Source organism: Mustela lutreola, chromosome 7, assembly GCF_030435805.1.
Source record: "Mustela lutreola isolate mMusLut2 chromosome 7, mMusLut2.pri, whole genome shotgun sequence".
Lineage (NCBI taxonomy): Eukaryota > Metazoa > Chordata > Mammalia > Carnivora > Mustelidae > Mustela > Mustela lutreola.
In genome coordinates this window covers 115,233,838-115,257,117 of record NC_081296.1, presented here as the reverse complement: position 1 = coordinate 115,257,117, position 23,280 = coordinate 115,233,838, and the positions used below count along the sequence as shown (strand labels likewise).

At 37.3% G+C, this 23,280-nt stretch overlaps 1 protein-coding gene across 1 annotated transcript in view; it reads right to left on the bottom strand.

Annotated features, from left to right (window-relative positions):
- Nucleotides 1-22,975, bottom strand: part of SYT16 (synaptotagmin 16) — a 109,889-nt gene extending 86,914 nt beyond the window's left edge. The window contains exon 1 of the mRNA XM_059182265.1: nucleotides 22,367-22,975. Within this exon, the coding sequence (XP_059038248.1) occupies nucleotides 22,367-22,889 (523 nt within the window). The 5' untranslated portion in view covers nucleotides 22,890-22,975. The remainder of the gene's footprint in view (nucleotides 1-22,366) is intronic.
- Nucleotides 22,976-23,280: the final 305 nt, after the last annotated feature.

The following is a 23,280-nucleotide window of genomic DNA, read 5'->3' as shown; positions in this document are numbered from 1 at the left end:
TTTGAGTAAAGATCTGTGTGAAATGAGGGAGCAGACACCAAAGACACCCAGAGGACAGGCCTTCCAGGCAGAGGAAAGAGCTTATGCAAAAGTCTTGAGCCAGCGGCACAGCTAGTGTTTTAGAAGAAGATCTGAGGGCTCCAGAGTTGATGGGACACAGTAAACAAGGGAGAAAATAGTGGAATAAAGTCAGAGAGCTAACATGGGGCGAGATTACCAAGGACCACCTAGCCACTGAAAAAGCTATGCCTTTTACTCTAAATCAGATGGAAACTATTGACAGCAAAGGAATGACAGGTTCTAACTTAAGTTTTGAAAGGAGCACTGAGAACTGTGTTGAAAACGGGCCATGTGAGAAGAAAGGTGGATATGAAGAAATCAGGATATAAATTCAGTAACACAGGGGAAAGATAATGGTTGCTTAAAACACCATGATGGCAGTGATAGTAGAAAGAAACAGCCTGATTCTAGATATACATTTATTGTGGAGTCAATAGGATTTAACATCTCCATGAACTTAATTGTGAAACATTTATTGTGACTCTGGCATATGCAAGTCAAAGCACTAAATACAGTGGTGATGGGATACAGGAATGATTAACACATGGTTCAAGTTCTAAGGAGTTTACAGTCTAGTGTGGGAGCCTAAACATGGATATCAGAATAACAATACAAAGTTAATGTAGATAAAATCACAGCAGTTTCAGAAACACATCTTAGGGCCGATTTCTGATAGTTCAACAAGAATTCTACTGTTATGAATGCCATAACTATAAACCAAAAATATAAATCAGAAATATCTCAAAGACTCAGCTGATAACCAGCAAAATAAATATTCTTCTGCACTAACAGTGAATGAATGTTATATATAGGACATCTTTCCCATCTTAGCTAAAAACCTTTTGACAAGAAGATACCTCTTGTGAAAGTGACTTGGGACCATGCCACTGAGAACTGAAATAGCATGACTTCATTTCCACAGTGGGAGTGCCAAAGAAGAGCTATTGCTCCCTTGATCTTCTGTCCCTGGTGCATGCTCAGGAGATGTTGCCAGGACATAGCAATTGGCTCTCCATTGTAATGGCTTTACTACTGCCAAATTGTCTGAGCCAGTCCATTCACAGCTGCTCTGCATCATGATGCCACAGTAGCTTCCCCAGGGCTCCCGACTTCAACAATAGAGGCAGCACTCATGGGTCTTGACTTCTATCTCAGAGAAACAATGACAAGGGAAGGCTATCACGGGAACATCTGCAATTTTTTTTCACTTGCCTTGTAAGCCTTCACTAATGCTGGATGGAGAAGATCAAGGAAATTCTCCAGATCCTGTCTTTTTGCCTGTATCTTCCAACACAGTGTCAATAGTGTTAAGAAACCTGGAGGGTGTCACTGACTAGATTTTTCCAACAATCTGTAATCTATAGTTAATGGTAGGATATCTACAGGTTGATCATTTTCCTGAAGGTAAGGAGATGTGGTCGTGACTGCTAAGATTAACTTTATGTCTAATCATTAAGTAATTCATTTTTTTTTTTCATTTCATGAAATGGATGTTTGCTAAATGCTAGAAATGCAAAGATTTTAAAAAAGCCTTGCCATCAAAGAGCCTACAGACTTGCGTGGGCACTCTTGTTTATTTTAAAATTACATACAATATAAAGTCTGCATTATTGAAAAGTGCAATAAGCTATTGGAACACAGAAGAGGAACAGCTAACTTCCAGAAAAAGATGGGGGTGGGGCACACAGGGGAATAGGGTGGGGAATATGACAGAAGTGGGAGAAAGAAGATAGGGAAGGATTCTTTCATGAGTTAAATGTTTATCCCCCTCCCCCCAGTTCTTCCGTTGAAATCCCAACCCCTCAGTATGATGGTATTAAGAGGTCGGGTCCCTGGGAAGTGGTTAGCTAATGAGAGTAGAACCCTTTAGAATGAGATTTCTGCCCTTAACAAAGAGACCCCAGAGAGTCTACCATGTGAGGACACAGCAAGAAGATGGCTGTCTATGAACCAGAAGGCAGCCTCTCACCAGACAAAATATGCTGGTGCATTAAACTGGAATTCCCCAGCATCTGAAACAGTGAGAAATAAATGTTGTTTAAGCTGCTCAGTCTATAGTATTTTGGTATAGCAGCCTGAATGGACTAAGAGAGCTTCCCAGAGAAAATGATACTTGAGATGACTCTTGAAAGATGAGCAGTTTTCACTAAAGCACAAGAGCAGCGAGAAAGAAACCAAATGTTTAGGTGTGAAATGGGCCCAGTGTTTCCAGATGCTGGAAGATGGTGGGCCCAAATCATTGAAGGCTATGTATCTTTCAAAGGAAAGAAATCATCATGGAAGGCTTTTTATATGAGAAGCCTGATATCTAAAAATCTGATGCAGACTTTAGAATGAACATCCTGGGAGGAACCCCTGGAATGGAGAGAGATGGAAAGAACATAGAAAAACCAGTTGCCAATTATTGAAATAGATCAAGCAGAAGAGGAGATGCACACACACACATACATACACGCACATGTGTGTGTGTGTGTGTGTGTGTGTGTGTGTGTGTGTGTGTGTATAATATGAAATAAGGTAGAGGGATAAAGAGGTGCAACAGACAGACACAAGAGAAACTGGAGACAGAAATAATGGGACTTAGTACATACTGAAAAAAATACAAGTGGGGTAGGGGAGCTAGGAGGGATAAGGAGCTGAGAGAAACTTCTCTATTACTTTGATGTATTAGTTATGTTTTTCAACTAATTTGGCATGTGTGATACCATTCAAGTGAAGGCAGTGGGATGTATGAGCCCAGAGCTCAAGAAAAGATCCAGACTATAGACGCAGAATTGAAGTTAAGTCATAGAGGAGTGTGTTAAGAGGGAAAGCCAGTATTCAAGGGATAGGCAGAGGAAGGTGAAAGGAAAGGAGTAAAAAGATGAAGCAAGGAGAAAACTAAGAACACGTGGAGTCCAGAACTTCGGTGAGGAGTGAGTTTCAAGGGAAGAATATTTAGCAATGTTCACAGGCAAGATAAGTAGAATGAGGATGAGGTTCTGTTTATATAATGAAGTGTGTGGCCACTGCAGTGGCAGAGGAGAAGTCAGAGCACAGTGAGTAAAGAAGCAAGCAGGAGCTAGGGTAATGGAGACCACAAATATAACCTGCTCTCCCATTAATTCCTTAAACTCAGCTTAGGAGTCCCCGGTCAGAAGCTATAATGTGCAGTAATTTGTTGACCAAAACTGCTGCGGAGCTGGAGGTGTGGGAGCACTTCAGCTCACTTTGGGAAAGTGGCTACATAAGGAAAGCACCTTGATGTGTTGAGTCAGACACATGCGGTTTGGATTCCCAACTTCTTTACAGGCTAAGTACATTGAAGAAGTAACTGAGTCTCCTTAGAACTCTTGTCTTTTCTTTAAAAATAATAATAATCCATTCACCCACCAACAGACATACTTCACAAAATTATAATTAAGAGATATCATGTTTATAAAATGCTTATCCCATAGTCAAGGTTATATTTACTGAATACCTTTCACTGTTATATTTATTATTATAGATATTAGCAAACCAAGAAATTCTTCACCTGCCGCAATCTACAAAATCAATAAGGACTCTTGGCAAGGTCTCTTGGGCACTTCCCACGAGAGAGCATGCACCAGTGGCAAGTTTTCCTGAGATGTCTTCATTCCCTTTACACTACCATTTCAAAATCAATTCAAGTCTACAGATTTAGCTTCTAACCAAAATCTTTTTATGAACAATTCCTGGATGAACCATTTGCAGAGCAGCCAAGAGAAAGGAACAGTTGCCTTTTAAGATAAAAATACAATTTCTTCATTTGAAAAAAAAAATAAACCCTTTACATTCAAATAACTCAAAGAAGGCATGTAAGTAACTCCTACCTTTTGTGTAACTTCTCTACTTTATTTAAATAGCCAATCCAGGATCCTGTAGTGGGCTGACCCCAAGGTGGCCATCCCTACCCTCATTCTTGCCTCCTAATGTTCATACCTTTGTGTGATCCCCTCCTCTTCATTATGGCTGGGACTTGCGATGTGCTTCTAACCGGTAGAGTATGTCAAAGGTGATGGAATGTCAGACTCATCATGACATTACATAATACAAGATTCCTTTGCCAGCAGTTTCTCCTTGCTAACTTGATGTAGTAAGCAACCACACTGAGGAAGCCCATGTAGCAAAGAACCAGGAATGGCCTCTATGAGCTATAGGTAGCCTCCAACCAACAGCCAGCATAAAGCTGGGGTCTTCAGTCCTATATCCAGGAAACTAATTCTGTCAATGTCCTAAGAAACTTGGAAGTAGATTTTTCTCCAGTCCAACCTCCAATTGAGAATGCAACCTAACTGATATTTTGAGCTTTGGGAGACACTGAGCAGAGGACCCAGCTAACTTAGGCCTGGATTCCTAACCCATAGAACCTGAAATAATAACAGTTTGTCATTTTAAGCCACTAAGTTTGTGAAAATTTATTATGTAGCAATGGATAACTAATACATATCCCATACCATTAATTGGGCAATTAAGTGCCTCTAAAAGAGGTGAGTTAGAGGAGCGTCTGGTGACTCAGTTGGTTAAGCATCGACTCTGGATTTCACCTCAGGTCATGATGTCAGGGTTGTGAGATTAAGCCTCACATCAGGCTCCACAGTGGGCATGGGGCCTGCTTAGGATTCTCTCTCTCCCTCTGCTCCTCCTACACTCTAAAATAGATAGAGAGAGAGAGAGAGAGACAAAAGGGTGAGTTAGGAAGATTTTCTAACATCCAGGAGAGGAGCCATGATATAAATCAGAAGTATCATGAAAAATTGTTTTTCCTGACTTGAAGCAGACGTGCATCCCTAAGCACTGAGAAGCAGGTGTTCATAGCACCTGTGGTGACATAAGGCATATGTGGTGACACAAGGAATCTAGATTCATCCTTGGAACAGGCTTGTAATCAGCGTATGATGTACAGACAGTAGAAAGATCCATGAAAGACACTGACTCCTCTGACAGAGTTCTTGGTTTTTTTTGTTTATTTGTGTTCTGTATGGATAAATGTTTTTGTGATTTGTCCCACATAAGCGACCACCTGGACCTGCATGTACACAGGTAGGCTAAAGAATGGTGTTTTTGAGACTTATCCTGTGTGAATAACCTTGGGAGCCTGGTTGTTTGAAATATATTATCCAGCCTCCAGGCCAGAACTAACTCTTCTGTTTTGGGTACCAAGAGCTACAAATCTTGTCTCCCATCCCCTCCTGACCCATGCTGGGCTGGACCCTGAGAATAGAATCTGGGAGGGGAGGCAGACACACACTGCTCAGGCTCCTTAAAAATATAAACATGATAACATGGAAATGCTCTTTCTCCAAGTTGCGCATAGGCAAACAAATGTTTAATCTCAAGCCCTGTTATCTGCCCTATAATATGGCCCTTATGGAGGTGGCCATTTGGAAGTCTCATCTGAGGGGAGGGGGCTCTGCCCAGGCCTCTCTATCAGAACTCTAGCCTGGCCGTCCCATGGGGCTTCCCCAGAGGATGAGATTGGGCATGGTAAGTGTCTGATTTGATGTAACTTTTTCTTATTCTCTTTCATTGCCTACTATTACCTTCATATATGTGTAGATTCCTTTTTTCTTCTGTTTCTATTAGGCTTCTATAGTAATAATAAAGTTTTCTTTCCTTTTTAAGATTTTATTTATTTATTTGACAGAGAGAAATCACAAGTAGATGGAGAGGCAGGCAGAGAGAGAGAGGGGGAGGGAAGCAGGCTCCCTGCCGAGCAGAGAGCCCGATGCGGGACTCGATCCCAGGACCCTGAGATCATGACCTGAGCCCAAGGCAGCGGCTTAACCCACTGAGCCACCCAGGCGCCCCTTTCTTTCCTTTTTAAAACTGAAATACAGCTGTTGCGAATTGTTTGTTCAGAGCAGTTTGGCCACCCAACATCTGTTCCTCCAGCTTCTGAAATTCTGATCTTCTTCTGGTAAACCACGTTCTCCCCATAATCAAGACCATTTTTCTGATAAAGCCTATCTCTACCAAGTCCAGGGGTGACATGTGACATAGGTCTGTCCAAACAGAGCATCACAGATTTCTAAGTGATCGCTAAGGTTGGACATATAATTCAAGCCAAGCCAAGCCAACCAAATAAAAACCAATTAGTGCTAACCCTGGAATTATTTTTTCAAGTTGCCAGAAATTGGCATTTCTCTTTCTACTGGATTATAACCTAAGAAGATATAAACCTAGAGCTTCTGGCAACCATCTCACTAGACACGGAGCCAAAGAATGGAGCCAGCTCTGAAGGAAGCAGAGAAAAGACTGGAGATAGGGAAAGAAAAACGAGGTACCAAAGATTAACATTTGAACTTGCGGAGAGAACTCAGGAAACCAGGTTTACTCCCAGATTTATCAATTACTTGAGTTCACTCCCTCTTTTTCTTTGCTTATAAGAAATAGAGAAATTCCCAGCATAACTCGAATTTGGTTCAATTATGAAAATAGCATGGCTTCTGGGACACAAGCAGTATTGCCTCGTTCCCATTTTATGGTTCCAAGGATGTTCAGCCTTGCAAAGGGAAGTATCAAGAATCAGAAACAGTGGTTTATATACAAACTAATCTAGCACAGGTTCACATAAAAATACTTGTGTGTCATTATGGGTCTAAATGCAGGAAAAACGTTTTCCAACTTTCCATACATAAGTTTAGCAGGGGCTACTTTTTATAGTATCAAAACAGAATAAAACCCAGAAAAACCTGAAGTTCTAATTTGGCTTTGAAATAGGCTCTGACAATACAGCCTAAGAAGGTAATTGCTCGCTTCTTGAAGAGGTCATAGTACATAAAATACAGCACTACCTATATAAAATATAGAACCACCTATATAAGATACTGGTCATTCTATATAAAATATAAGACCATTCTATATAAAATACCACTCACATGATTTATTTTTATCCCCTTAAATAGCTTTATTTTCCTACATGGCACTTATTACCTAATATGTTACCTTTCTTTGCATGGTGAATATCAAATATGGGAAAGACTTAGATGCTCATTTTACCAGTTCACATCACTTCTAGGAAGTCTTAGTTCACATGCACATTCTAGCTCTTCCATGATTAATATGGACTACTTTAAGACCTATACAACTGCTCGGGCAACACTTTAATGACTATATTGGTCAAGGCCTAGTCAGGCAAACAAAAACCACAATAGGTATTTCAATAGTGGATATTTAATATAGAGAATTGGTTCTACAGCTATTAGGTATTGAATGAATAGAAAGAAGAACATGGAAATAGCTCAAGAGATTATAACTTCAGGAAGTAGCTACCACCCCTGAAGCTACAGAAACAAAGGGAAGCAGACAAGGTTATTGAAACTAGAAGCTCAGAGATAAGACCCAAGGATATGAGACTCCAACATCAGCTCTAACACTACCTGCATGCTGCTGGTAATTCAGGATCTAAGAAGAGGAACTCCACAGAGTTTGGGCTCTGGGGAGGGAACATTGCCTGGACAGGGCTGTCACCCCTGAGCAGGGTGCCATGAAGCTGGTTCTGGAATGTTGGAAGAAGGTAGAAACTAGAACCCAAACTGCTGGCAGCAGTGTTAAGGGCTCTTCTGGGGTGTCAGTAACAGGAAAAATTAGAAAAAGTGGGAAAAAGCAAGTCCTTTCTCCCTTCCTCCCATTCCAGTATCCCTCTACCACTCTTTTTGGCACAACATAGGAGAACACCCCTGGTCAATGAGAACTATAGTTTGCAGAATTCCAGCCCCAACATCCAAAGCAGGACATAGCAGAATAGATTTGAGCATAGAGACAACATCTTAAGACAAACACAGATCCTAATGTATTTCTCCAATTTTATTTTCTTAGGAGAAAAGCCAAATTTTAAATGAAATGTAATGGTGGTTGACTCCTGACTATATTATTATATTAGCTTTTTCTTGTAAACCTTGTAGACTTTAGGGTATCACAGAGGAACTTCAGGTGGTCCATGAACCCATGAAATTTCACTGTAAAAATGTTTTGATATACCATATGTATGTTTTTTGAATAAGGTGGTTCATAACTTTTGTTAAAGTTTCAAAGGAACCTGAAAGCCCCCTAAACTTTGGCATCACTACGCATGTTCTCATTCAGTGTTTAAACTTGCTATGGAAAACACACACAACTCTTAGGTTCTTTTAGTGGCTTCAGCACACTGTTGGTTATGACTCTCTTGGTTACAGAACCAATCTGAATCATCTCAAGAAAAAGTTGGGGAGGACCAAAAAATCTATTCAAAAGAACTCAACCCTGGAAGAAGTACCTAGTTAAAGGAAGGGGCCCAAAATAGCACTGTCTCCTTCATAAATGCCATCTAAAGAAACTCCAGTATATGTGCTCAAAGATATATTTACATTGCAGGAATATTCATAACTGAAAATGTGGACATAAATTAGATGTCTGAAAGAATGGATAAATTATGATGAATCACTGATTTCTACTCCAGAAACCAATATTGCACTGGAGGTTAACTAGAAAAAATTTTTAAATGGATTAAATTAGATCAACATATGAATAGACAAATGCTATATTATTTAATATAGTGGACTACCATATATAAAATATGGTTAAAGTTAAACCAAATTTCCATGTGTCTGAATAACTCAAAAGCATAGCATTGAGTGGGAAGTAAAAACAAGTTGTAGAATAACATGCTTAATATCATATAGTTTGTACCACTTAAAACATGCAAAATTATGTTGTGTAAAATTTACAAATACAAATACTTGCAACAAAAGAATAAAAATGCACTGGGAGGGGCATCTGGGTGGCTCAGGGGGTTAAAGCCTCTGCTTTTGGCTCAGGTCATGATCCCAGGGTCCTGGGATGGAGCCCCTCATCTGGCTCTCTGCTCAGCAGGGAGCCTGCTTCCTTTCCTCTCTCTCTGCCTGCCTCTCTGCCTACTTGTGATCTCTGTCTGTTAAATAAATAAATAAAATATTAAAAAAAAAAAAACTGCACTGGGACCCTTACCCCAAATTTAGATTTGTTTTACTCCTAGTGAAGAGAGAAGAGAAAGAAAACAAAGAGGAGTTCACAGGACATTCTAATTATATTGGTCTTAGATGACTTCTTTAAAAAAAAATCTGAGTTCAATATGACAAAACCTTACGATGTGGCCAAGTTAAGTGGTGGATTTGTGGGTATTTATTATATCATGCTATATTTTTCTGTGTTTTGCAATGTTTCATAAATTTAAAAACTAGGAAATGTAAGGGACACTAAAACTCCATTAGCAGTGGCGTAGACCACCCCCTGAGCATAATTAACAGGAGCACAAAGGGAAGAAGAACTCATCATCACAAATCAGAAACCCCAGTATACGGCTCCTTTTCAGAAACAGGATCCTCTCTCCTCAGAGGTGGATATCTGACAAGAGTACAGGGAGAGAGAGAAGGGAGGTTTACCAAAGAATGGAGAAGAGAAGAGGGAAAGAAGACAGTATCTCTACGGCATTTTGAAAGATGAAAAAAACACACCAACACACAGATAAAAATCTCCCTCTGTAAGAAGGTCAAGACAGTAAATGAAGAAAAGGTCTTATTAAGTTTATAGTTCCTACCTGGCTCTTGCTTTCTCCCAGTTAGGCTAGATAATTGCAAAAGATTCACCTGGTTCTATTACTGTCTCAGTCTCAGGCAAAGGAAGATTCCTGAGTTTTTCTTATTACTGAACATTTTTATTATCAATTAATTCCATTATTAAGGAGAAATTTCTGGGAATGCTTCCGTGGCTCAGTTGTTTGGAGGTCGGTCCCTTGGTTTCAGCTTAGGCCCTGATCTCAGGCTGATACTGAGCCCTGCATTGGGCTCCCTGCTCAGAGGGGAGTCCCCAAGATTTTCTCCCTCTGTCCCTCCCCAACTGCTTGTGTGCACACATGATTTCTCTCTCTCTCTCTCTCTGTCAATCAAATAAATAAATAAATATTTTTAAAAAGAGAAATTTCGGGTGTCTTGGGAATTAGAAAAATGGAACTTAAGCTTATTTGTAGTATAATTTACCTCTAATCCCTCTAATCCACTCCTAATGATGGGTAGAATGGGAAAACAGAAAACAGATTTATTTCCTCATTTTAAACCTGTCCTTAAAAGTGTTCAAGTATCCTATTATAATAACATAAGAAATAAAAGTAAAAATTAAATCCACATTTTGACCATTTGTATATGTTCTAACTTCTGTCCATATAGGATTTTGTTACATGCCAAAAATTTCCTTTAAAAATGACATAAAAATTGCAAAATAACATGGCAAAAAAAAATCCTTGCCTTCAATGTCAAGCCTCTGAAAACTGTCAACTCCTCGCATGTTCATTAACGCCTATTTTTTCTAAAATATGCAAGTCAACATAGCAAGAAAATAAACTTCAAAAAGTTTTTAGAAAACAAATTCTGAAGATATTGTGGAATCCTAAATTTTTTCATGGACAGTTCTAGATAACCAAGGAATATGGCGGCATATGCTATCAAATGAAGTCCTAATGAATGGAGACCAATTCAATTAGAGATTGGTGTACTTTCAAGAAAGAATTCGTGCAATACAGAAGAAATAAGGGAAAGATGGGATGATGTGCAGTGACTTGTCCTATTGAAAAGAAATGAAGCCTGTATGATTTGTGAATCAATCGCATTATATTGCCTGATACATTTAGTCTCAATTGCCGCAAGCACTCCTAAGAACGTCGGCGGTGTAAAATACCTCCAATCCATAAAAGCTTGAGACCAACCAACAACTAATAACACTATACGATTTTCCCTTTCATGTTATATTAGCCTCATAATCTGACTGAAAAGTCAAATTGTATCACCATGATTCCAAAGCCTGCTGTTCTATTTTTTTTTTTTAATTCATTACATCTAGCCAAAGAATGTTTCTAAAGTTCTATATGCCAGGGCACTTGGAACACATTAATTCCATTAGCAGGCTATTTCAGGAAACAGTGAGCATATTTCTTGGAAACAAATACATGTGGTTAAAAAACAGCCTCAAAAAAATTATGAGGTGAAAAACTGAAAACAAAGATGATTTTTAAATGCAATTAGAATTCTTTCCCATCACGTATCAAAGGTGTCATAACTGCTTCTTGACTGAGAAGCTAGTGTTTTGGAGCTGGGTCTTTAAACCAAAAAATCTATCTTGAGATGACACTATAAGGAGTCTATCTGCCTCTTAATCATAGGCAACTGCTAAATGAAGTGTATCTCTTTTCTCTGTTACATTACTATTGGCAACCAGATCCTTAGTAAGTGCCCAGAAATGTTTCCATGGTTACAAAAAGCATTCAGCATCCCTCTTGTTTTGGGCCAATTTAGCTTAAAATCTATTGTGGAGAAAAAATATGGCACATTAAGGAACATAAAATCAAGATACAATGTTATGAAAAGAATTCAAGGTTAAATGGGAAAAGCAGGCTTGACAAGGCTTTTTAAAAAGTGCATATAAATCACTGATTAAAATATTGCCTTTTTCTAGTGTATCTCCAAATACATGTTTTCAATAGACTGCACAGCAGCCACGTACTGCAGCTGCCATGATCCGTTGGTGTAAAAGAAAAAATGAGAACATGATGATAATTCTACCAAGCAGGTAGAATCCGCCCCCCCCCCAAAAAAAAAACCCAAGTGTTCAATAGTCATATAGCTAAGAATCCAGTCCCTTATCCTGGTTTCAAAGGGTTCTCAGGGTAGGCAAATACTTTAAGAAAAGAGGAATAAGAGCTTTTGTTCACTGGTTTTAAGGTATCGGAAGCAAATTAGTAGGCTATATCATATCAGGAAGAAAGACAAAGATGGAGGCTCCCCAGAAGCAACTTAGTAAAACTGCCCCACCTATAAAGCCATGAGTGAATTGGACCAGTGGGACTGTCTCATTCTAGATCTCTGCTGCATTCCCCACTCCCAATGCCACCAACAGCCAGGATGTTAAAAACATTTGTACATCTTCTGGAACATATTAAACAAATTGTATAAACTTTTCAATAATCAGAAGGAGAGGCCCATGGCTTATACTTGTGTATACTTATCCATTCCCTATAGTGCTTTGTACATGGTAGACAGTCAATAAACATTTGATTAAGTGAGAACAACCACTACACAAAACCCCTCATTTTAGAGAAATATTTCTCCCCATAACAATCTATAGATACATATCTCCCTTTACCATTTTCTATTGCTCTTATTTTCACTGTGAAATGGAAAGAAGTAGATTAGATTTAGTCATAATGTTGTTAAGGACTAATTTAAACACTTGCACTTTCAGGAAGATGAAATAGCTGTACTTTTCTCTATTCTTCCCCTGAGTACAACCAAAAATCCTAGACACTATATATGATAAAAAGGTAAGCAGACCAAAAGGTACAGAGAAGTTGGCAGACTGGCCAGGGACCATGAAATTCAAGGAACAATACAGTGGTAAGCTTTCTGGGCTCTTTTGCCACACATACCCCAGAGTGAAGCTGAAGAAACTGGCAATCCAGAAATTCCAACAAACACAGACAACAAAGGCCCTAAGGAAAGCCTACTCTCTTTATGCAAGGGTCAAGGAAGGGGCAATCTAGCAAAACGGAAAACTCTTGGACAATAAATGTTCTACTCCAGACAAACATAGACAAACAGCACAGAGAAAAACAAACAAATTTTTCTCTATGCCAGCCAAATCCAGATGAGGAGACTAGACTTCCATCCTCACCAAGATGTAATGAGGCACCACAGGCCCCTACCAGAGGATGCCAGAGAAGGCAAAGTGGGGATCCAGGACTTTCATTTTTGATAGACAATAACAGGCATCCTCCACTTCTGCAGTGTTAGAATAGGCCACACAAGAAACCTGGACCCCCACCTGAAAGTACTGAGATATTCCTCCCCCTCCCAACTTGGATGGTATCAGAGGAGCTCTAGTGAAGACAGAACTTTCACCATCACCTAACAGTAATAAGGCTACCCTCAACTCAGTGTTAGTGGAAACCACATGGAAAGATAGAACATTAATGAGGACCATCCTTTCAAGAAGGAAACCTGGACTTCTGCTTCCATTGTAATAAGCCAATGCACTATTGCTCTGTCAGAGCCCTGAGAGAACTCTAACAGAGTCTCTGAGATGCCTTTTGGATGACAACTATTTCTCTATTTTCATATTGTTTCAGACACTATATCTTCTTATAAATTACTACAGTAGCTCCCTAACATAAATTCTTTCTCCCAAATTAGCTTCCAAACTGATGCTAGAGTTATCCTAAAACAAGGCTCCATTGGTGTAACTCAGGCTTATGATATTTTTGAGATTCCAACTGCTTACAAAATAAAAGCTAAATCCTTACCACAGAAAAACAAAGACTTTCCCATTTTCAACCTAAGATCTGTCTCATTTTCCATCCCTGAAAATGTTGGACTCGTCCACGTATCTGCTGTGTTCATGCCATTTTCTCCAAAAGGAATGCCTTTCTCCCTCCATTCACTGTTAAATTCTGACTCGTGCTCAGAGTTTGCAGTCCTACATCATCTGCTTTGTGGAACCTTTTGGGATCATCTCTGGCAAAACCATCTCAGAAGTTACCATATACATAACTGTTGTAACTTTATATAAATTTTATAGGACTTATTACATATAACTATCTCTCTGGACCTATGAAGCTCATTACAAGAAAACTAATATCTTGTTTTTACATTTATATCCCAGATCAAACTTGCTACCCAATTAATGAGAATGTCCAATTTAATTTTAGAGTACAGTGTTAAGTGTGTAAGATTGAAGTTCTGGCTTCCACTTAGAATGTAAAACATTGGAAATAATATTTCCACTCTTTAAAGAACAAAAATAAAGTTTAGGTAATTTGTAAAATGACACATTCTCTTAAACTCATCAGAAACCTGAGGTCATAATGCAACCAACAAATCCAAAAACTAAAAAAAAGAAAAAAAGAAAAGAAAACTTCTTTCAAAGGGATAAAAAAGGACTTAGCATTTGCTTGCTAGGGGCAGATGATGGATTTATACGAGACATTAAGAACAATTAAGTTAATATTTTCAAAAAATTTCTAAAGGTCAAGTATGGACCAGCACAAGAGTACAAAACCCAAAGGAGTCACAAATCCAAGGAAAATTGAAGCCCACTTAGAAGCTCTTCTCCACACATCTCACCTGGTACCCTCAAGAAAGACTAGGGGCAGGGAAAGAGTGACGAAAGTTTCTCTCATAGTATAGTCTACATAAGGGGAAGAACAGATGGCTTAGGAAATGTAAGAAGTCTCACTAAGATTCCTCTATTCTATTCCCATTATGGAACAAAAGCTATAAGTCACTAAGAGGGCAGCCAAGTTTTTTCACCCCTAGACTACAGATAAAGATACATTAAGGTGAGTGAACAAAACAAAATAAAAGCTTCCACCTCTGGGGGAAGGACAGAAAGAAGTCTTGGGGTCATACCAGTGTGGGGAGGGCAGGATTATTGAGCAGGCCCTAACCCTAGTACATAGGGACATAAGACCTGCCTAAAAGAGGCTGCTCTCTAACAGCAGAAAACAGAAACTTCCAACACAACCACACCACATTAGCAAATACCAAGTAATAGATAGAGCTGGGCCCTTCCAGGAAAGGGACAAAAGCCTAAAAAGAGAAACTTTTTGAGGTACAGACAAAAAGAGGAGATTCAAAGTTGAAGATGGAGCAGATTTTGACAAAACTCTGTAAAAAACAGGCCTCTACACCAAACACAATGTAATAACTGAAAAATTTGAAGTCTATACAGCACTGAGATTAATATAACAACAAAGCCCAAACCCAGATCAAATTCTGAATAAATTACCTCAACTTTCTCCCAGCTTTAGGAAAGGCTAACCTATTTCCAGACAGAAATACTATTTACATTGCCTACCTATCATGTTTGATTTTGGTCAAAAATTATAAGACAAGAAACAAAAACAGAAAGGAAAAATACACTGTCAATAGACAAAGCAATCAAAAAAGCCAAACTCAGAGATGACTCAGATGTTGGAATTGTCAGATGGGAAATTTAAAATAACTATAATCAATATGTTCAAAGCCATAGTGAGAAAAGGGGGAAACATACATAAGCTCATATGAAATTTCAGCAAAGAAGAATGAAATTATTTTTTAAAAGTCAAGTCAAAATGCCAGAAATAAAAAATATGTAGCAGAGATGAAGAATGATTTCAGTGGACTTATCATCAGCCGGATACATAGAAAATATTAGTAAACTTGAAGAATATATGACATTAGATTGTGCTACCTATACTGAAAGGTAAAAAAGAATGAAGGAAAAAGAACACTCGAGAGCTTTGGAATGATATCAAATGGTCTAATATTTGTATAACTGGAATATTAGAGAGATGAGCAAAAGAGAATATATTAGAAGCAATATTTGAAGAGATGGTTGCAAAGAACTTTCCAGAAGTAATGAAACTCATTAAACCACAGATGCAAGAATGTCAGAGAACACGAAGAAAAATGAATACCAGAACACACACACACACGTACACACGCACACACACACACACCCTCCTACATACAGCTGCTAGAAACCACAAATAAACACAAAATCTTGAATATATCTACTAGAAAAAAGACACATTACATGCAGGAGAATAAAAGTAAGAATTAGAAAATACCTCTCATATGAAAACTATGCAAGCCATAAGACAGTGAAATGGCAACCTTAAAGTGCCGGGGGGGAAAATGTGTCAACTCAGAATTACATACCTTGCTAAAATAGATTAAAAATAAATATTTTTTCAGACAAATAACTAAGATAACTCATTAGCAGCATATATGCATAGACCAAAGAGTTTCATAATTAGTTTCATAATTTAGCTCATGAATGAGCTAAATATAATTCTTTTTTCATTTTAATCATTTAGAAAGACAACCAACTGTCTCTAGCAAAACAGTATCAATGTATTGAGTATATGTTTTATGTATAAAGGTAAAATATATCACAATAAAATGAAGGACATGAAGGAGGAATTGGGAATACACTGTTGTAGCATCACCAAACTATACATAAAGCAGTAAAATATTATCTCAAGGAAGACTGCAATTAAGAATATGTGTTGCAAATCCTAGGATGACCATTTAACATTTTTTAAAAACAGATAAACTTTTTTTTTAATTAATTTTTTATTTTTTATAAACATATATTTTTATCCCCAGGGCCATTTGCGACAACATGGATAAACTTTTTTTTTTTTAAGATTTTTATTTATTTATTTGACAGACAGAGATAACAAGTAGGCAGAGAGGCAGGCAGAGAGAGAGAGAGGAGGAAGCAAACTCCCCGCTGAGCAGAGAGCCCAATGCGGGACTCGATCCCAGGACCCTGAGATCATGACCTGAGCCGAAGGCAGCGGCTTAACCCACTGAGTCACCCAGGCACCCAAAACAGATAAACTTTTTAATTAAAAAAAAGAGATAAATAATGAGCCCAGAGTAGAGATGAAATGGAATCTTAAAAATAAGTCAAAAGAAGACATGAAAAAATAAGATAAAAGAGACAAAGAATAGATTGAAAAAATAAGAAATAATCTTACAAGATATTTTAATTCAACAATATCAATAATTACATTAAATATAAAGTCAAGACCAATTAAGAGTGAAAATTTCTCAGACTTGATTAAAAAAAAAAAGACCCAATTTTATGCCACGTATAAGAATCTCAATATAAATATAAAGACAAATTTGAAGTTAATGAATAGGAGCACCTAGGTGGTTCAGTTGGCTAAGTATCTGCCTTTGGCTTACATCTTGCTCTTGGGATCCTGGGATTGAGCCCCATGTCAGCCTCCCTGCTCAGAGGGGTGTCTGCTTCCCCCTCTGCCCTCCCCAATCTGGTTGTGTTCTCAGTCTCTCTCAAATAAATAAATAAAAATTTTAAAAATTTTTTAAATAAAGTTAATGAATAGAAAAGAATATAACATGCCAACACTAATCAAAAGAAATCTGGAGTAGCCATATTAATATCAAAATAGACATTATGGATTAAAAAATGTATATAGCATAATGAGCAGGAGGTCAATTCATCAAGGAGACACATATTGCTAATATGGGTATGGAATTAAGAGCAGGGCTTCAAACTACATGAAGCAAAAACTGATAGAACTAGAAAGAGAAATAATCAAATCCACAAGAAGAATTAGAGACTGCAATACTTTTCTCTCAGTAATCAACAGAACAAAATCAGTTGGTAAAATTAGTAGTTAAAATAAGTATATAAAAAATCTGAAAAAACAACCTCAAAAAACTTAATGTAATTTATAGAACACTGTGCCGAACAAGAGCAAAATACAGTCTTTTTCAAGTACACAGGAAATATCCAACAAGTCAGAACATATGCACAATGATAAAACAAAACAATTAAAAAAAAACAAAATCATATAAAATATGTGTTTAGACCATAACTGGACTAAGCTAGAAATTGGTTAAAGTTATCTAAAATAGTCCCAATATTTGTAACATAACTAACATACTTTTAAATAAACCATGCATCAAAGACAAAGTAAAAAGGAAACTAGTTTTTAATAGAATGACAACAGATAAAAGTCAATGATATTTTTACACACTAGCAAGGAGCAGTTTCAAATTCAAAGTTTTAAAAGTACTATTTACAATAGAATCCAAAAAAAGGGAACTATTTAGATATAAATCGAACATAATATCTATGAGACCTTTATGCTAGAAACTACAAAACAAAACACACAGACAAAATCCAAGTACTAAATAAAGCAATATACCATGTTCATGAATTGAAAAACAAACATTATTAACATGTCATTCTTTCCAAATTGATCTATGGATTCAATATAATTCCAATCAAATTCCCAGCATAATTTTTTAATCAAAAGCTTATTCTAACGCTTATATAGAAAAGTGAATAAATTAGAAGAGTCAAAAGAATTTTTTTAATAATAAAGTTGTGGGGCTCACCCTACTTGATTTCAAGAACTATTATACAGCTATAAGAATCAAGACAGTGTGATACTGAAGAATACAAATATAGATTAACAGAAAAATACAGAGTCTAGCAATAAACCACACATACATAGATAATGTATATCTGACAAAGATACCAAATCACATAATGGAAAAACGGTAGTAATTTCTACCAAATGAGGTAGGAAAAGATTGAACATGGATTTTGAGGGTGGGAGGGAAACACCTTACATCATATAAAAAAATTACCTCAAAATGGATCAAAATGGATACCAAAATGGATAACCCTAAATGTAAAATCTGTGACTCTAAAATTTCTAGAATCAAACAAGAAAAAATTTTTGTGATCCCAGGCTATATGAATGTTTCTTAGATATGATAACAAAAGTATAATTCTTTTAAAAAATTGATGAGTTGGATTTTGTGTAATTAATAATCTGTTTTTTGAGAGACACTGTTAAAAGAATGAAAAGACAAGCCACAAAACTAGAAGAAAATATTTTCAAATCATAGACCAATAGAAAAGATCACAGAAAAGTAACTCATACTCAGAATAGAAACGTGACTTTCAAATCTCAAAAATTAAAAAAAACGATTCAATAAAAGTGGGCAAAAGACTTGAAGACTTTACTAAAGAAACTACACAGATGATAAATAACTATGTGAAACGATGCTCAATGCCATTAATTATGAGGGAAATGCAAATTAAAATCAAAACAAGAGGTTAAAACCTATGAAAGCCCTGAGATTTTACTTTACTTGCAGAGCAACAAGTTAGCCTGCTACTGTGTTATGGATGTTGGTGGAAGATGAAAGACTTCTGGTCAGAGACAAAGGACAGTTATTCCAGCACAACATACAATGTGAACACCACATTCACATCAGTCCCCACTTTCCATAGTTGGGGATGATGCAGAGGCAGACACAGATAGATGCTGTGCATGCAGTGGGTTTATGGCACAGCCAAGGAACGCCAAGCTTGCAAAATCCCTTATCATTTGCAAGCAAATCTGCCTAAGCTTCACCCTGAAGAGACATTATCTTTATTAGACTGAGTGGCAAACACATCTTCTCTCTACTCTGAAGAGAGATGCTATCTCTATCTTCCAAGTTTCTCTGTCATACAAACATCCTTGAAAACATCATCCAAAATAAAAGGCTGTTTGTGGCTTTGCTCATAAGACATACAAAAATGCAAAAGCCCAATGGAGAGTTATCTCCCGACATGAGCTTTCATTACACACCTATGAGAATGGCTTTAAAAAAAAATTTATTTTTAAAAAAAGCTTCTAATTTCCTTGATGTGTTTTACTGTATCTCTACTTTCTATCTCATTGATCTCTGTTCTAATCTTGATTATTTCCCTTCTTGTATGTGAGGTTGGCTTAATTTGTTGTTGATTCTCCAGTTCTCTAAGGTGTAAAGAGAGCTGGTAACACTGTGGAGATTCCTTAAGAAATTGAAAATAGAGCTACCTTATGACCTTGCAATTGCACTACTGGGTATTTACCCCAAAGATACAGCTGTAGTGAAAAGAAGGACCATCTGTACCCCAATATTCATAGCAGCAATGGCCATAGTTGCCAAACTGTGGAAAGAATCAAGATTCCCTTCAACAGACAAATGGATAAAGAAGATGTGGTCCATATACACTGTGAAGTATAATGCCTCCATCAGAAAGGACGAATACCCAACTTTTGTAGCAACATGGACGGGACTGGAAGAGATTGTGCTGAGTGAAACAAGTCAAGCAGAGAGAGTCAATTATCATATGGTTTCACTTACTTGTGGATCATAAGGAATAACATGGAGGACATGGGGAGATGGAGAGGAGAAGTGAGTTGGGGGAAACTGGACAGGGAGACAAATCTTGAGAGCCTGTGGACTGTACTCTGAGAAACAAACTGAGGGTTTTGGAGGCAACGGAGGGGTGAGGGGGTGGGTGAGTCTGGTGGTGGGTATTAAAGAGGGCATGTATTGCATGGAGCACTGGGTGTGGTGCATAAACAATGAATTTTGGAACATTAAAATAAATTAAATTTTTAAAAATTTGTAATAACATTAATGCAAAGTGCTGATGAGGATATGAATGACCAAAAATCTCATACATTACTCTGAGGAATGCAAAATGGTTCTTCAGAAAACTTTCTTTTAATAAAATTATACCTATACCTCCCATATGACCCAACAGTCCCACTCCATGTATTTACTAGTTGAAGTGAAAACTTACATTTACACCGAAGCCTGTTTTGCAAATGTTTATAGCAGCTTTATTTACATTGCTAAAACACAGAAACAACCCAAGTATTCCTCAACTGATGAACGGATCAACAAACTATGGTACATTCATGCCACGGAATACTACTCAGCAATTAAAAACAAAACAAAACAGTGAACTACTGAAACACACAGCAACATGGATAAATCTTAAATGCATTACTGTAAGTGCATTATAAAAGAAGCCAGACTCAAAAGGCTACCATCTGCGTATTTCCATTTATATAGCATTCCGGAAAAGACAAAATGATAGAGAGAAAATATACCAGCAATTGCGAGGAGCTGGAGGTAGAGAAGAGAAATGAGTACAAAGGGACCTGGGGGAGTTTTTTGAGGTGACAGAACTATTTATACCTCAATCGTGGCAATGGTTACAAGACTGTGTGTTAAAACTCACAGAACTGTATACTAACGGGAATGAATTTTATCACACGTAAATTATACCTTGAAAATGGGGGAGAAAAAAAGAGAAAGAATATGTAAAAATTATAGAATAAGACACCCTGAGCTGTGCCTTTTTCTAAATATGGATCTTGGGAATATTCTCAAACATTCTAAGCATCAGTTTTCTCAACTGTGAGGTGAGAAGAATAGTAGTATCTGCCTCTTAGAGTTGTTAGCTTTCTTTGTTGCTGTTTTGTCATTAATTATTATTTGGTGTACTGCTATATACCAAATATTGTGCTTGATGTTAAGGTTACAAAAATTAATCTATGGTACGGCCCCTGACTTCCAAGAGGCTACAATCTAGTGAATAAACTTCCCCTGAATAAACAAATGAACACAGTTGTTTTACGGTCATTGGATTAGCACAACAATTTAAAAAATTTTTTAAACCCAGTATTAAGAAAATATTAAACCAATTTCATGTAACTAATTTTAGATATAGTTCAACTTTAGCAAGAATTTTCTAAAATAGGCATAAAAATTTCAAGTCAAATCTAAGAAATCCTATTGGTTGCCCAGATATTTCTAGAATTATCTCTACAGATAATTTGTAAAGACTTGAAATTGCATGTATTTATAAGTTTATCCGATTCAGAAAGAATATCAGCCTACCCTGTTTTTACCAATTTATTCTAGCATTTCAACATTAATTTAAATAAGAGTACCAAGAAAGTACTATAAAAAGAAAATGAAATCATGTTGCCTCATTTTCTAAGGCTTCATGTATCTGGATGAAATGTTTCCCTAAAAAGATAAAGCTAAGAGGAATTACTGAAAATGGATGAAGAGGCTGTGAAGTATCCCAGAAAAGTCTGCTCCCTCCAAAAAGAAAAGAATTAATGACTTCAACTTTGTCACATAAAAGATCCAATAATCTTGGTGAGAGATGCATTACAACCACACATCACATACACACATCCATTACCTTTCTTGGTATATCAGCACTTGTGTCCCCTCAACCAAATTCAATGTCCTTGGTTCAGGCTTGAGCATTAGAATCCTAACAAATTCATGCCAGGACATACTACAGCTACTTTTACAGAGTTGATTACATTTTTACTATATTCAAGATATCTGACAGGATAAAGCTCTAAAGACAGTTTGTTTTAAATGTGTCCTTTCCACTCAAGGCTTAAAGAAAATCAAGCTATTCTTATTTCAAAGATTTCCTATCTACTGTCATCTCACATCATGTCTCAGTGAAATACTGTGAAAAGTGTTCTTGGAGTGTTATCAACTAAAAATTTTGCAACAAGTATGGCTTTTTGCACAGGATTTCACACTGAATAATATAGTAACATCTAGAGACTCCTAACCTAGTGAAAAAAAGAGAACATTTTTAAAGATATTTTAAAAAGCATGACATATGCACAAGGGCTTCTCAAACAGAACATGCAGACTTGTTTTCACCATTTTACTTGCTCTGAACAATTGTTCTGAAATATGGGGCCCACAAATGTGGATCTCCCAAAGTTTCGTATGTTGAAAATATTCCCAGGGAGTACATCTCTCAATAAGAAGCTAGTATGTGGAAAGGTATAAGGAGAGAAAAAAAAAATAAACTTCATATGATAACTAAAATAAAAATATATATATAATTAATAGAAATGTCCCTTGGAAGAACCCAGAGAAATGATCACTGGCTACCTTACCTTGCTTTTTTCCATTAACATTTTCTAAAATACCAGAGAGCTGGTTGTCAAAGCTGTGTTGAAGGTCACTCCTTTGCTTTTCAAGATGATGTTCTTCCTCAGCAATAGAAGAAAGCACATGTGGTGGCTTTTGCTCATCAAGGGTCTGATTGGGCCACTGGGACATTATGGAACATGAGTCCTTTGCATGTTGCCTAAGTCTGGGGCTTGAACTTTGGGCAGAGTCCTGCAAATCACTATTACAACAGGAGAAATGATCCACTTCAAGAAACAAGGGATTTGCATCCTCTTGACGCCAATCATTGCCTTGTTCTTCATCTTCAAAGTAAGCTTCCTGAATATGAATATCATCTAAGTCCTGGTCTAGCTTTTCACTCAATTTAGAGTCTTGTTTGCTTACGTTAACCAGCGAAGCAGATAGCATATCTCCTGCTTGCTGGAGAGCTTCATAAACCCGAGATATCCAGGAAGAGAGAGGCTGGAAGAAGTTCTGAGCATCCTGAGACGCCATGGCCAAAACCATGGCCAGCTAACTGATGTCTACCAGTCCACTTGTTCAGCTCCTTCAGTACTCTGGACTTAATGTGAACTACAGAATAAGCATGATGATAAATTAAATTGGAGGTCTCTTAATGGCTGTGAATAGTTCACTCTCAAAACTTCTCAGCTGAAACAGAGGAAAGAGATACTTATACCTATTACAGTAACAACCTCAGACCCATTACCAGATACCTATAATCAATGTCAAACAACAGTCAGGATAAAAAGAGATCACCATTGAAATCTGAAAGTAGCTAAATAAAAATTACTGTGAGAGTCTAAATGTAGATTACTTCAATGCCTATTCACCTGCTCAGGCATGTGCAAAACTTCCATCAGCAGTAATAGGCTCTATTCATGTGGACTGAGAGAAG